Source organism: Lepidochelys kempii, chromosome 1 (genome assembly GCF_965140265.1).
Source record: "Lepidochelys kempii isolate rLepKem1 chromosome 1, rLepKem1.hap2, whole genome shotgun sequence".
NCBI classification, from domain to species: Eukaryota; Metazoa; Chordata; order Testudines; family Cheloniidae; genus Lepidochelys; species Lepidochelys kempii.
Window position 1 is genome coordinate 55,396,312 of NC_133256.1, and position 15,494 is coordinate 55,411,805.

Consider the following 15,494-nt stretch of genomic DNA (forward strand, 5'->3'; position numbering starts at 1 on the left):
TCTTGAAATCTATATTAAAATTCACATTAACTACCCATGACAAGTGATCAGTGCTAACTAGTCCAGTGCAAAGCCAATAAAAGAGACAATATCAGTATAAGAATTCTAAAAGGAGCGTTCATAAAATAACTTATTTCATAGAAGAGTCTTAAACATTTAAGGGCTTAGTCCTGCAATCCTTTCCTTTCCAATCCTTCTTTCCTATTCAAAACTAGAGCTGGTCAGAAACTGAAATGAAAATTGAATAGTCTCCCCTCCCCTCTTCTCCCCCCCCTTTTGGTTGTTGTTGCTGAAATGTAGTTTCTCGGAAATATCCCAATCAACTTTACTCAGAACTCTCATTGACTTCCCTGGGCATGACACATGACTGCAGAATTGGGCCAAAATATTTTCCCCCTCAACACTACATTTATTTGCAATGTTGTTGCAGTCGTGTTGGTCCCAAGATATTAGAGAGACAAGGTGGGTGAGGTGGTAACTTTTATTGGACCAACTTCTGTTGGTGACAGAAACAAGCTTTTAAGCTTACAAAGAGCTCTTCTTCAAGTCCGAGTAAGGTACTAAGCATGTCACAGCTAGACACAAGGTTCCAAGCTCAAAAGCTGGTCTCTCTCACCAACACAAGTTTGTCCAATAAAAGATATTATCTCACCCACCTTGTCACTCTCATACACATATTTAGGCTTTATGTAAACATACAGGTCATCTGCCTAAGCGCTTTGGTCCATTGGGCCCATAGTTAAGATTCACAGAAATATATTGCCAGTCATTTTAAAACTGTTGTTAATTACTAGTTTACAACATTTATTTTGCAAAATTTAATGTTAACAGCAGATTGGTACAGGTAATCATTTTTGCAAACATATACCATATGCCTGATAGAAACAATTACAGTGCATGTTACTAAGTAGTGGGTTTTGGACCACGTATGGCAGTTATGTCCTCTCATATAATCCCGCTGCTATTCTTGCACATACAATCTACGTTCTAAATATTCTCACAAGGATAGTTTGGTTGAAATTTAGTCACCTAAAATGTATCATGCATGCACAGAAATTAAGATTCTCTCATTATTTGTTGGCTTTCCGCTGCTTCCATATAATGCAACAAAATGGACTAATCTGTAAAAAGGTAAAACCATCTGTTTAGTTCTAGTATCATAAAATGCACATTTTCAGTATCTTATTCTTTTCCAAAAATATTAGCTCTCAGCCTTCTTATGATCATATTTTTTAACTCCTGCCTTTATAACGAAAACACTGATTCAAGCCTAAACACTGTAGAATGATGTACATCAAACTACTATAATTCCAAGAGGTGAGAGTGGAGCTTACTCACATAAAAGATTCTTAAATTATTCGCAATTCAGAATTTAGCAGCAAGGGAATTTTTTTGCCCAATTTTTAATGCTTTCCTATCTGTAATGAAAATTCTGCTTCCCAGCAGAGTTTGTAACCTACAACATAGGAGATGCTCCTCAACAATGTATGTAGATATATAACCGAATCTTCTTAAAATTGAAATTGTCACCACTTAATCAGAATAAGTATAAGTATTTTATAATCTTTATAAAAAGAGTGAAAATCATTTAAAATCCTATAGAAACACGACATCTTTTAGGAGCGGATTCTCAAACCTCTGGCCTTGATCCAGCGAAGTACTTAAGCATGTGCTTAATTTTACACATGAATTTTATGGATATCACAAATGCAAAGGTGTCAGTGGGACTGCTCATGTATTTCAAGTTAAGCATGCGAGTATGTGCCTTTGCTGGATCAGGGTCAGAGTGCTCAGCACCTTGTAGGCTTGAGCCCTTGGGCCCTCCCCCAGCAAAGCATTTAACCATATGAACAGACCCATTGGACTACTCACATGCTTACATTTACACATGTGTTTAAAGTATCTTCCTGAAAAGGCTTTACACAGCAATATTGTATTAGCTATAAAATTTTAAGCTGCATATGATTAACACACAGCTTGTTCAACAATGTTATCTGTTGACATTAACTGTTTCTTAAAGCTTAGGGTTGCCTTGTTCTAAGAAATCACTTTTAGAAAGCACAAAAGAAAAAGTTTTAAAAGCTGCTTTGAGAGTATGAAAAGTGATATAACCAAGCCTCATTATGTTCTTCATTTCCTCCTCTGACATCTCTTTACTGACATCTAGAGAGAAAAGAACAAAAACCAAACATCAATCTATTCAAATAAGAATCAATGCATTTTATTTTCTCTCTTAAAAAAAGCTGGAGAAAGCCACAATCAAACGCCTGTATACAAACAGCACTGAAGTTTCTTAAATTTCAGATCCAGATCCAAGCTTTGCTGTTTAAACGTTCTTTTCCATGGAAAATAAAATAATCAAATAAGAAAAGGAGTACTTGTGGCACCTTAGAGACTAACCAATTTATTTGAGCATAAGCTTTCGTGAGCTACAGCTCACTTCATGCTAGTCTCTAAGGTGCCACAAGTACTCCTTTTCTTTTTGCGAATACAGACTAACATGGCTGTTACTCTGAAACCAATAATCAAATAGTCACTTCCCAAATTAGAGCTAGTTTTATTATTTTAGACTGAAGATAATGTGAAAGTCCAACCCTGAAAGGTCCCTAAGAGCTATCGTTTCCATCCACAGGAGATTTTCCACACTCAGTGAGGTCACTCCATTTGTGATATGCATTCTTAAAAAATCGTCTATCCCAAACAACAGCTATAAAAACGGGGGGAAATATCAGATACTTACATGCAAATTTAGCAAAGACATGTTAATCCAGGGGTAAAAAAAAAAAGGGAAACCACGTTTCTGTAACAGTGCTGGCATATTGTTTAGTATTAAACTAACCAAGCAAAAAATGTCACAGCAACACTTCATAATGACCATTCTGCTACTGCTGGCCTTTCATTGTTACTATATTTAAATCCTCATTGTGGTCGGAAACATTATTTTATGTATTTCTTACAGCTTCATGTTAAGGAAGTTTCAAAGTTGCTAAATGTATTTTATTCTTTCCTGAAGGGAAAGGATATTTTAAAAAAAAATTGTCTTTTTTTTTTAACCTGAAAGCTCTACTGCTTTTGGAAACAGCTTGGGTTTTTGTCATGCATGAGTTTCTGCTGGACCAAAAGACATTCACTAATAAAATTACTATTGTTATAAGTTACTGCATGGCTGACAGCTGAAGTTGAGATGTGACATACTAATGCAGAATGCATCTGTGCTCACAGGAAGAACTCCAGACTTGCCCTGGTGAGCAGGGATGAATGTAGAATTCATGTATAGAAAATTGGTGCACTAGATAAGAAGTCAAGATAGATACTTTCCATCTGTACCAGACTTGTTCTGTCTGTGACCTATCCCCCACCCATTCAGAAGAGTTAATTTGACCTGTTTTTTAAGAGCAAAGTTCACAACTCATTTAACTCATGTAAAGGTTTGCTTTTAAAACTGAATTTTATTGGTGCTCTGACTTTTAAAACTTCAAAGTGTAAAACCCAGAATCAGTGTTTGCTTTAGAAATCCATTCTCCATGCTTCTGCCCTTACATCTCTATCCTCAGCTTCTCCTATAACACCTTCCTATCTCTGTGTTCCATTCAAGCCTTCCTCCCGACCATTCTCTTCATTCACTCCCAACTCTGTGCCTTCTTCCTCACTGCCTTTTCAATGCCTGAAGCAGACTTCCAGTTAACATAAACCAATTTCCGTCACGGTCTTCCAAAATACTTCTAAACCACCACAGATTGCATGCAGCATTCCAGTCATAACAGCCATAAAAGTTTGCTTTTCCCATTTGGAACTCAAGGGTGGGGTTTTCCCAAAGCACTCGTCATTGGCCTAACTCTACTCCCACTGTAGTTAATTGGAATTTTAGCATTGACTTCAATGGGAGCAGTTAGGGTAATGCTGAGTGGTTTTGAAAACAACATCCTTAGACTCTAGGGCACAATTGTTTATGTTTGAAACTCTTACCAATTCACAAGAATGTTTCCTACAAGATGATCTTTAGTATTCCATATGGTGCCACAATGCTGGAAATTACTTACACTCCCAGGATAAAAAATTAGTACAGCAACAAAGTGACAAGGGAGGTCTCAAAAGAATTGCTTATAACCAACTGGAAGAACACAGATGTGACGACATCCGGTCTTAATTGTTAAGAGTTGTTTAGCTGACAGATATTGATTTCAGAATGGTACAGGAACCTCTGCTGATGGGTCTGGTGAAAAAGGGCTAAAGACAATTATAGATCAGAGTGATCAGAATGTCATGGCTCTGCATGGTTTTCTTTCTTTCATTCAAACCCACCATGTTCTGAGATTTATCTTTTGCCTTGTTTCCTACAACTTATTTGTAAAGCAGTGAATATGAACTATGATCAGATTAACATGGATTATATTATACATGTCTATGCATTATTTCTTTATTTCATTGTCATGTCAGTCCTTCCGTCCCAACTTCCTTACACAAGAAAACAAAAGTTGAGGCACCCAAGAGTGGAATTTTTAAAAAGCATCTAAATGATTTAGGAGCACAATTTCAATTAAAAATCAGTGGGATTTGTGCTCCTAGATTAGGACTGGGGGAAGTTTATTTACTGAAAAATGCAGTTATGGGTCCATCAAAATGTGTGTGTGTGTGTGTGTCAAGTTTGCTGAACACTTTTGACTGAACTGAAAAAATCAAAAACATTTTGGTAATGTCAAAACAAAATGTTTCATTTCCACTTGAAAAATTCTGTTTTGATTTTAGGCATTGCAGCAAAGAGCTGGATCCACAAAATGGCTGGGGAGGAGAAGGTGTTTCTGCCTGACTTGGACGCTTTAGCCAAGTGGCTCACATGGGAGACTGGGTTCAATTTCCTTCTGTGCCTGATATGGTGACCTTGAGTCTCCTCCATTACAGGAGAGCACCCTAGCCACTAGGTTATGGGATGTTCTGGTCTGCAGCTTCCTCAGTTTCTCCTGATGAAGCTATTCCACTGTTTATAAACTACATGAATAATCAGTGAGCCAGAGAGATAAAGTGACTATTGGCTGGTGGTTAGGGCACCCACCTTTTGCTTATTTGGATTTATTGAGATTTGGTCATTAGGCTTCTTTGAAAATCTCAGTCTTTGTCTTTAAACAAACATTTGGCAACTTATTTTGGTAAGAAGCCATGATTCTTGGAAACAAACAGTGAAAGATACATAATTTTTTTTAGCAGATTTATACTGCTAAAAAAAATTAGCAAACTTTTCAGTGATGTCATAATTTTTAAAGATGGTGTAGAGGTGTATACGCAGGGAAGCACTATGAGGGTACGTCTACACAGCGATAAAAGACCCACGGGCCAGCCACGGCTGGCCCAGGTCAGCTGACTCAAGCTTGCGGGCTAAAAATTGCTGTGTAGATGTTCGGGCTCAGGTTGGAGTCCAAGCTCTGGGATCCTGTTAGGATTTTTTATCTCTGGATAGACATATCCCAAGTGCCACAGCTTATCTAAAACTCAGCATACTTCTATGAATACAGAAAACACAACAAACATTTGTTTCATACATCAATTTATTATGCTATATTAGTTTTGTTATTTATTGCAATTACAACAAAAACAATGCAGGAATTCTGGGTGCAAAGATAACCTACCCTAAGCAGCTCTCACATCACGTGTTTTGACCTGGGCTAATAAGGAAACCTTAAGAAGCTGCTCCAGTCTGATTTTATACAACATGTAAATCTCAGAAATGTAACACACTCACTAGATCCAGAAATCCTGCTTTAAAATCCTCATTAGCTGACAGACTAAATAAACCAACAACAAAAACAGAGGAAAGGAGTTAGCTTTAGAACAATAGTAACTACAAAAATAATTACGTATCAAAAATATGTTTTAGTTTCAAATCTTTATTTTGTTGCTTTAGGTTTTGCGCTAAAGAAAGCAGAAATGGTTTTCATTCCAGTTTTGTCAACTTTGGCCAGAGCTTTCTGAGCAGCAGACATCTTGCTAGTTGTCTGTTAACGAAATGAGGTAAAAAGAGAAAAAAAGAAAAATTACTGAGCAAATCTGCAGGAGGGGATGCTAATCTACAAACTCACACATACTGAAATCAGTTAAAGGTTTGCTTGGTTTCTTAGTCTACAGTATACAGCAGGGAAAGATGATGTGGGATAAAACTGAAGGAAAAAACCTTACAATTTTGAGATTTTTCAACAGAAAATAGTTGTCATGAATTATTTAACCTCAAAGACAGAGAATCTGTTAAGAGGATAAGGAAGCAAAATATCTCTCCCTCCTGCAGAATGAAGTACCCTAACTCAAATGCTTACTTTGGATAATCCTGGAGTGTACATTAACAGGAATAATGCACGCAATACAGCAGACGTATACTGTACCCTGTGACTCAGTCTCATGATTATGTTGTCAGCCGGCTGGATTACAGCCTTGCATTACAGATGATGAATAATTCACACTGATTTACTATCAAAATCTTTTAGAACAGTGAAATAAAGGGAAAGAGAAGAAAGGACACTAACGATGAAAGAGGTAACCAAGGTTTGAAAAGCATGTTGAGGCCACTGGGACAGCTTCCTAGAGACTGTTACACCTAAAACACATTTTATGTGCCACATTTTATAGAGCTGACCTCCTTCCCTTCTTACATTTTAAATTAGCATGCTTCACATCTCTAGCCATTTTCCCTATTAAGAAATCTTTGCATTGACCTTTCCTTCTGTTAATCCTCCTACTGTAGGACTTCACAATTTCACTCAATTTGGGTTTAGCTATGATGTTAATGATATGCAACCAACAGGATAATGATATGCAACCAACAGTAAGATTATCTGCATTACTTACAGTGCAAACAAAAACACTGCCAAAATATTTTAAAAGTGCAGTACACTGAACAGAACCCACGAGCCAATTCATCCTTCCCAGATGCTCTTAACTACATATTTTGTTATTTCAGAAGTAAATCAAATTTAATATTAAAGCTTTCTTCAGTCCTTTTTGTGCCAAGATTCAAAAACTGCATGTACATGGTATGGGAGTGGGGAAAAAATGGAGCTTTTGAGTCATTTATCACAAGAACATAGGGGAACTCCTGTACCGTCTTTTAAGGCTGTGGAATGCCCCTAATGGAAGAGGGTTTGTGGGAAAGGGTGGTGGTGGTGGGGGGGAATGGAACAACCACTAGGACAGAGGTGGGCAAACTACGGCCTGCGGGACCGTCCTGCCCAGCCCCTGAGCTCTTGATCGGGGAGGCTAGCCCCTGGCCCCTCCCCTGCTGATCCCCTTCCCCCGCAGTCTGAGTTCACTGTGCCGCCCATGCTCTGACACGCCACTCCTGCGGGGCAATGCGGCGGCATGGCTTGCTCCTGCATGGTAAGGGGGCGGGGAGCAGTCAGGGAACGGGTAGCAGGGGAGGTTGGATTGCGGGTGAAGTCCTGGGGGGCAGTGGTGTGGACAGGGGTTGGGGCAGTCAGGGGACAGGGAGAAGGGGTGGTTGGATAGGGGGTGGGGTTGCGGAGGCCCCAGGAGCAAGGCGGTCAGGGACAAGGAGCGGGGGGGTTGGATGGGTTGGGGTTGTGAGGGGGGCAGTCAGGGGGTGGGAAGTGGGAGGGGGCGGATAGGGGGTGGAGCCAGGCTGTTTGGGGAGGCACAGCCTTCCCTACCCAGCCCTCCATATAGTTTTGTAACCCCGATGTGGCCCTTGGGCCAAAAAGTTTGCCCACCCCTGCACTAGGAGGACCCACGGCTCCTGGAAGAGTAGAGGTGCAAAGAGCAGTAGCTATTACAATAACAGCATGGAGTGGGGCTCTATTGCCTCCCTATGGACTGGAGAATTCCTTCTTCTTCAGCATCCACAGAACCACTCAACACCAAGCCTGGCTCCTTAGGCTTGGTGCAGACAGAGGATCTATTTATTTTCATATCTCTGCTTCTCCCCTTGGAGTGACAAAATGGTAGACTCCACTGGACTTCCCTGAAAACTTACATTGAAGTTGGCAAATTAGGCAGCTGGTATTGATTTACTTTATTAACCCACACAAACAACTGCACAATACAACATCTGTGGGCAAATTAAGACCTGTTTGAAAATACCTGGGAATTTAAATCAATGTTGCCTCCCTTGCCCCTTTTTTAAAAATAATACAACAGCAAACTAATTGCACTCCCATTTTCCATAATAAATAAATAATAATCCTTTACACTGCTGTAGTAGCTTTCATCCAAGGGGATCAGAAAGCTTTATAAACATTCACTAAGCCATATAACATTAGTTAAGTAAGTGGCTATCTAAGGCCCACCACTAAAACACAGTCACCTTTGCAGTTATTTAACATTACACTGCAACACTACACAAACACTACACAACAGTTTAGGATGGGAAATTAAGACTATCATGTCAAATGGAAACTGCAGGTAGAGTTTAAAGAAGGAGAATGCAATTGCTTTCACTACATTTTTTCCAGGACTCTGGAATCAACACTTCTATGGTACCTCTTATGAAATGTGCCATGATAAATGGTGATAATATATGGTCACGACCTTCATGTCAAACCTTTTTGATTGCTTCAAAAATTTCTGACCTGCCTTATTCACAAACAATTAAGTACCTCAAAAGAATACTGACTGCTTTAGAAGACTTGGCAGGATCAATATATTCAGGGGGTAAAATACCAGGAAGAGTAAAAAGACAGTGCTGACATGAGAACAAATGGATATAAACTGACCAAGAGTAAATTTAGGCTGGAAATTAGAAGAAGGTTTCTAACCATCAGAGGAGTGAGGTTGGGGAACAGCCGTCCAACTGGAGTAGCGGAAACAAGGAACCTAACTGGTCTCAAGATGGAGTTTGATAAGTTTATGAACAGGATTATATGATGGGGTTGCCTGAGATAGCAGGGAACTGGACTCAATGACCCAGAAAGTCACTTTTAGTTTGGTTCTTATCAAGGTGAACCCACCTACAATACAGTACATTGATTCTAATTCAGAACATGTTGAATATACTTTCCGAAAACATCCATTTTACATTTGCTTTTCTGACTAAGAGGCACATTGCAAAAAATGGGCACCCTGGGTAACTATTTGACCAGCATTAAAACACACTTTAACAAAATGTGGGCATGCACACACATAAAGCACACGTACCTTTTTCTTCTTGAGATCACTGCTGTTAAACTTAGTGTAGTCTTCTTCTGCTTCCACAGGTGCATCTGAGAATTTCCTTTTCTGAAATGTTAAGAGTGATGAAGTCGCTCTGTCAACCACTACTGTGATGTACACACATTGAACGTTAAAGCTGAAAAGGCCCTCGGGCTTTCTGGTGTAAGCTAGACACTGAAATGGCACAGGCAACCAAACAAGTAATATGCAATGGAGTACTGGTAGGTCTCTTTTCATAACAGTCTCCTCAAGAAACAGGAAGATAAACAGTATCTCTTCACTATTCGGAGAAGTTTGGTTAGTTTTGTAGGAAACACATTTTCTTCTCTTTTGCCCACAGAAGACTGATTTATAGAATCACTTACATATACATTTCAATTTCCATCCTTTGCCTTTAGTTTTTAATTCAGAGACTATTTGACTCATCTTTATGGATTAGTGCTGAAAAGTATTATCTACTGGCCAAGGAACAGGGGACAAAATTCAGGTCCTTGTGGTCTCTTGGGACCGGAAAGCACAAAGCAATCCTACATTTGGAACAATGTCTAATCTGTGTGTTGCATACAACCTCTCCTGGGATCGCTACTTTCCACAATCTGGTAATGTTCATATGTTGACTTGTTTGACATACATTGACTTGTTTTTGCTCAATGCTCTCTAATTTCAGTTCAGTGACAATCTAAGAGCCTAACTGTTCAAGTTGCTAGCTATCCTTAACTACTATTGAAGTCAATCGAACTCAAGGGAGTTCAGCACTTGATATGATCAGGCCTTAAGAATGCATGTTTCTTTCCCTAAGCTGTGTGCATTTGGCATTTCACAAATGTAATGAGTGCTTTTCTTTTTTTTTTTTTTTTTTTTAATTTTCAGAGACAATTACCATTGCCTTAATATCCTGTGAAATCTGAGCTGCAGCCTTTCTAGTTTCTTTGCCAGAGTGAGTGATAGTGAAAGTAACCTGAATGGTAACCGTTCTATTTTAAATCCTTATTTTTCACTCTATTTATTGGCACTTGTGATCTCTCTCACTGGCACAAAAACCAGGTCTGCATCTTAGATTTCTCAGGCCCTTAGGAACAGATCCAACAGCAGCCGTTTTTTTAGTTCAATCCAAGTTGGAGCAGGCCCTTTGGGAGGTAGTTTTCTTAAATGCTACACTATAAGAACATTTTTAAATGACAGCCTAACAATAAATTATGATGTCCCTCTTTTGGAATCTTCATGTTTTTAACTTTCAGTAAAACTTTTGTAGTTCAGCTTTAAGTGATCTCAAGTATTTTGCGTGGCTATGTATTATGATCTGACAGCACCACACTTCATACTCTAAGAAGATATAGTGATTACAATGCAAGATTGGTGGTTACAATTAATGGGATGGTTGGCATGTGTCACATGAAGAGTTCAGACTTCCTCAAAAAGTCTTGTAATAGAAGAGTAAGCTTGGTAATATGCTCCAGCTAGTGGACATTTGTAGCTATACTCTAAGGCTCCTGCGTCTCTCTCCCTTCAGAAATTTATTTCAGATTATTATTTAAGAAGCAATTACTTTGTATTAGTAAGAGACATACATCAGATCTGTCTTGATTTGTAGGAACCATACATTTTGTCCTAACAACCACCTTGGTTTCACATAAGAGAAATTTTAAAATAAGCTAAAACAGAAGGTTTAAAGCAAATCAAATTTCACCTAATTTATGCCTTGATCCTGTAAAGCAGTGAGATAAAACATATTAAAGTAGCATTTTAGGCCCTGAACCTACAAAGATTTACACATGTGCTCAACACACCGTGAGCAGCCATGTGGAAGTCAATGGGACCGCAGACATTATTTCACAGTCAAACTATTGAACAAAATTCTAAAAATGGCTTGAGTTGTAATCACACTGCTGATTATTTTTAGAAGTCACTAGACCTTTCTAAAAACAGATTCTCAGCACTATCCAAACAGCAAAATAGACATTCATACACATTGTATAATCTACATCACAAGAACGCTCAGCAGAGTTAGTGTAACACCTAATGAATATCACTTGGCTCAAGACAGAATCAAAGCAATAAATTGTGGCCACAGTTACTTCCATGTGGTTGGACAGGTGTAACTTTTATGAAAAAGACATGAGGTCATATAGTCCCATCAATCTACCAACAAGAGATGCTCATTTTTTTTGATTTTTCATTATAAAAACAGGAAAAAATTATTGACAAAGATGACTGAAATTTTGATGAATAAAAAATAGAAAAATATTTGGCAAAATTTTTGGGATCCGCCTCCCCCTATATTTCTGATCAGTGCTACTACAATGCAGGTTTGCTCCTTACTGCATATTATTTAATGCTTTGTCCAGTCTAGTTTTAATTGCCTCAAACATTTGAGAGAGACTAATCCACAACAAAACAGACATCCATCAAGAAGTTTTATTAGTTTTCTACCTTAAAATTTTTCCTATTTTCCTACCTTTAGCGGGGGGTCTGCTTCTGGACTTGTAAGTTCTGGAAGCCTTCAGAATAAAAGATTTTAAGTTACAGTTTTCATATAGAAACAAATCAATATATTGGAATATAACTTTTGAATATGTTAACCTGAAATTACATTCCTCTCCCACAAAGAGGGCATCAATGCTAATCCCATCAATCACCCTCAAAATATTTTTCACTTCATTTCATATTACTTTTATGACACACTAACGATGAGAGCCAAGTTTTCGAAAGAAGTGGCTAGTGGGTTTAATCATTAGGTTTAATCATCTTAGGTGACAACTGAAAGAGGCCTGAGTTTCAGAAAGTGCTGAGCAAACACCCTCTGAAAATCAGTCCCTTTTAATGGTGTCAAGTCAGATACCTAAAACAGAGGAAAACCCAAATCACTAGTTACTTCTGAAAAGCCTGGCTATAAGCTGTGAAAGGATATTTTATATATATATAGCAGCTGATTGAGTGAGAATGGAGAGGCAGTGTAGCTTAATCGCCAGACCACTGCAGTGGAACCCAGGAGTTCTGGGTCCTATTCCTGGCACTGCAACTAGCCTACTGGGTGACTTGGGAAAGTAACTTCACCTCGCTCTATAAAATGGTGATAACAACATCGACCTTTGTAAAGCACTTTGAGATGAATGGATTAAAAGTGCTATGAAGGGCTAGGTATTATTATTATAATTATTAGTATATTTCTACTTGCAAAACATGCTGTTTACATTCACAATGCCAACCTAGACTTAATAAAGAAAGTTCCACTCTTCCTAAGAATGGCCATACTGGGTTAGAACAATGGTCCATCTAGCCCAGTATCCTGTTTTTTGACAGTGGCCAGCGATAGATGCTTCAGACAGAACAGGGCAATTACTGAGTGATCCATCTCATCACCCAGTCCTGGCTTCTGGCAGTCAGAGGTTTAGAGGCACCCAGAGCGTGGGGAGGCATCCTTAACCATCTTGGTAAGTAACTATTGATGGACCTATTCCCCATGAACTTACCTAATTCTTTTTTGAACCTGGTTATAGCTTTGGCATTCAAAAAAATCACATTGCAAACAATTCCAAAGGTTGACTGTGCGTTGCATGAAGAACTTCCTTTTGTTTGTTTTAAACCTGCTGCCTATTAATTTCATTGGATGACCCTGAGTTCATGTGAAGGGGTAAATAACACTTATTCACTTTCTCCAAACCATTCATGGTTTTATAGACCTCTGTCATATCCCCTTGAGTCATCTCTCTTCTAAGCTGAACAGTCCCGGTCTTCTTTAATCTCTCCTCATATGGAAGCTCTTCCATACCCCTAATCAATTTTATTGCCCTTCCCTGTACTTTTTTCCAGTTCTAATATCTTTTTTGAGATAAAGTGACCAGAACTGCACGTAGTGTTCAAGATATGGGAATACCACAGATTTAGACAGTGACATGGTATTTTCTATCCCTTTCCTAATGGTTCCTAATACTGTTAGCTTTTTGACTGCTGCAGCACTTCAGCAGATGTTTTCATAGCACTATCCATGATGACGCCAAGATCACTTTCTGAATAGCAACAGCTAATTTAGACCCCATCATTTTGTACGTATAGCTGGGATTATGTTTTCCAATATGCCTTACTGTGCACTATCAACAATGAATTTCATCTGCTATTTGGTTGCCCACACACCTAGTTTTCTGAGATCCTTTTGTAACTCTTCTCAGCCAGCTTTGAGCTTAACTGTCTTAAGTAATTTTGTATTGTCTGCAAATTTTGCCATATCACTGTTTACCTTCATTTCCTGATCATTTATGAATATGTTGAACTACACTGGTGCCAGTATAGATACTTGGGGGACTAATTCTCACCATAGTGAAAGCTGACCATTTATTTGTACCCTTTGTTTCCTATCTTTTAACTAGTTACTAATCCATTGAAGAACTTTCCTCTTATCCCATGACTGAAGAACCTTTGCAGAGGGACCTTGTCAAAGGCTTTCTGAAAGTCCAAATACACTAATCCACTGGATCACCTTTGTCTACATTTGTCGATACTTTCAAAGAATTCTAATAGGCATGATTTCTCTTTACAAAAGCTGTGCTGATTCTTCCCCAATATATCATGTTCATCTATGTGTCTGATAATTCTGTTCTTTGCTATTGTTGGCACTGAAGTTAGGCTTACTGGCCTGTAGTTGCCATGATTGCCTCTGGAGCTTTAAAAAAAAAAATACTGACATTACATTAGCTGTCCTCCAGTCATCTGGTACAGAGGCTGTTAAGTGATAGGTACATTCCATAGTTAGTTGTTCCACAATTTCATAACTGAGTTCATTCAGAGCTCTTGGGTGAATACCATTTGGTCCTGTGGCTTATTACTGTTTAGTTTATCAATTTGTTCCAGAACTTCCTCTACTGACACCTCAATTTGGAAAAGTTCCTCAGATTTGTCACCTAAAAAGAACGGCTCAGGTGTGGGAATCTCCCTCACATCTACACGATAAAGACTGATGCAAAGAATCAATTTAGGTTCTCTGCAATGGCTTTGTCTTCCTTAGGTGCTTCTTTAGCACCTTGATAACTCATTGGCCCCCCCAATTGTTTGGCAGGCTTCCTGTTTCTGATGTACTTAAAAAAAAAGTTTTGCTGTTACTTTGTGTGTCTTTTGCAAATTGGTTTTCAAATTCTTTTTTGGCCTGCCTAATTATACTTTTACATTTGACTTGCCAGAATTTATGTTCCTTTCTATTTTCTTCAGTAGGATTTGACTTCCTCCTCCAATTCCTACCCTCCTCGGATATTTAATAAGTGACAAAAATATCTCTATCAGTCCCTGTAACTTGATGGTCAAAGTTACAGTATTCAGTAGAAAAGGTCATCTGCAGAGCAATGTGTGTCATATAAAGCTAACAAATAATTAAAATACTTACTGTAAGTACTTAGATAGCTCAACACTCAGATCTTCAGAAATATATTCTGATATTAAACCATGGGCATATCGTACATAGTCATCTGAAAGTTAAAAACAAACAAACATGATTCGGGGAAAGAGTGTGTGATCCATGTTATACAGTCACAGGACTGCTTTTCAATCCATGCTCTTGTATGTCACTATAACCCATTATGATGAGCTAATGCTAAGAAACTACTAACAGACACGTGATGTTTCTCTTTGTTGAGTAGTTTATGTTACATGACACTTGTAGGTTTAATTAAAAAGCAAGGAGTTACTATGCTTACTTTGTCAGCACAGATGTTATTAATCTCTGTGGCATGTACTTTATAAAATCTGTTTGCTTTCTGAGAACTCTAAATATAATGTATTTTTTCTGCACAATTAATTTTTAAAAAATGCTGCAGAAGTAAAAAGCTGACTCAACAAAATGTGTAATCATTAATTTTAAAGCATCTGGATCCTACAATTATTTGGCAACAGTTTCAGTACTAAAATATATTTCTGGCTTCAACTGAAAACAATTAGATGAGACAATGAGTCTATTTCAAAGCCTTGTACTTAATGTCAGTATTTTATGAAAAATGCCAAGGCATATCTAAACATCACTGGCAAGACAGGATAATTATCTGTGGAAATATGAACTACTAGAAGCTGTTTTCAGGACAGGAAACTCTTGCTATAAAAGTTTTTCTGGAAATCAAACCTTTGGCAACATGAAGTCCTAAAACATCTCTTTTTCTGTCCCCCTCCCCACAAAACGGCAAAACAAGGCTTAGCTCCTGCAAACTCTTCTGTATGTGAATAACTTGATGTCAATGGGGCTATTAGAGAGTAACTTTACTCACATGCATAAATGTTTGCACAAGCAGACCCCAAGCCAATACCTTGCCTCTTAATTAGCCTTAAAACAGCCAAGCACTTCAACCCCCTCCCCCGAACTATATGGAAGC

General features: G+C 38.4%; 1 protein-coding gene across 3 annotated transcripts in view; it reads right to left on the minus strand.

Moving 5' to 3' along the window:
* Nucleotides 1–2,494: 2,494 nt before the first annotated feature.
* Nucleotides 2,495–15,494, minus strand: part of RNASEH2B (ribonuclease H2 subunit B) — a 48,876-nt gene continuing 35,876 nt past the window's right edge. For all 3 annotated transcript variants that reach the window (XM_073343337.1, XM_073343344.1, XM_073343326.1), the window contains exons 8-11: nt 14,519–14,600; nt 11,603–11,645; nt 9,133–9,213; nt 2,495–5,987 (exon numbers count right to left, since the gene is read on the minus strand). In XM_073343337.1, coding sequence (XP_073199438.1) covers nt 5,880–5,987; nt 9,133–9,213; nt 11,603–11,645; nt 14,519–14,600 — 314 coding nt within the window. In that variant the 3' untranslated portion in view covers nt 2,495–5,879. The remainder of the gene's footprint in view (nt 5,988–9,132; nt 9,214–11,602; nt 11,646–14,518; nt 14,601–15,494) is intronic.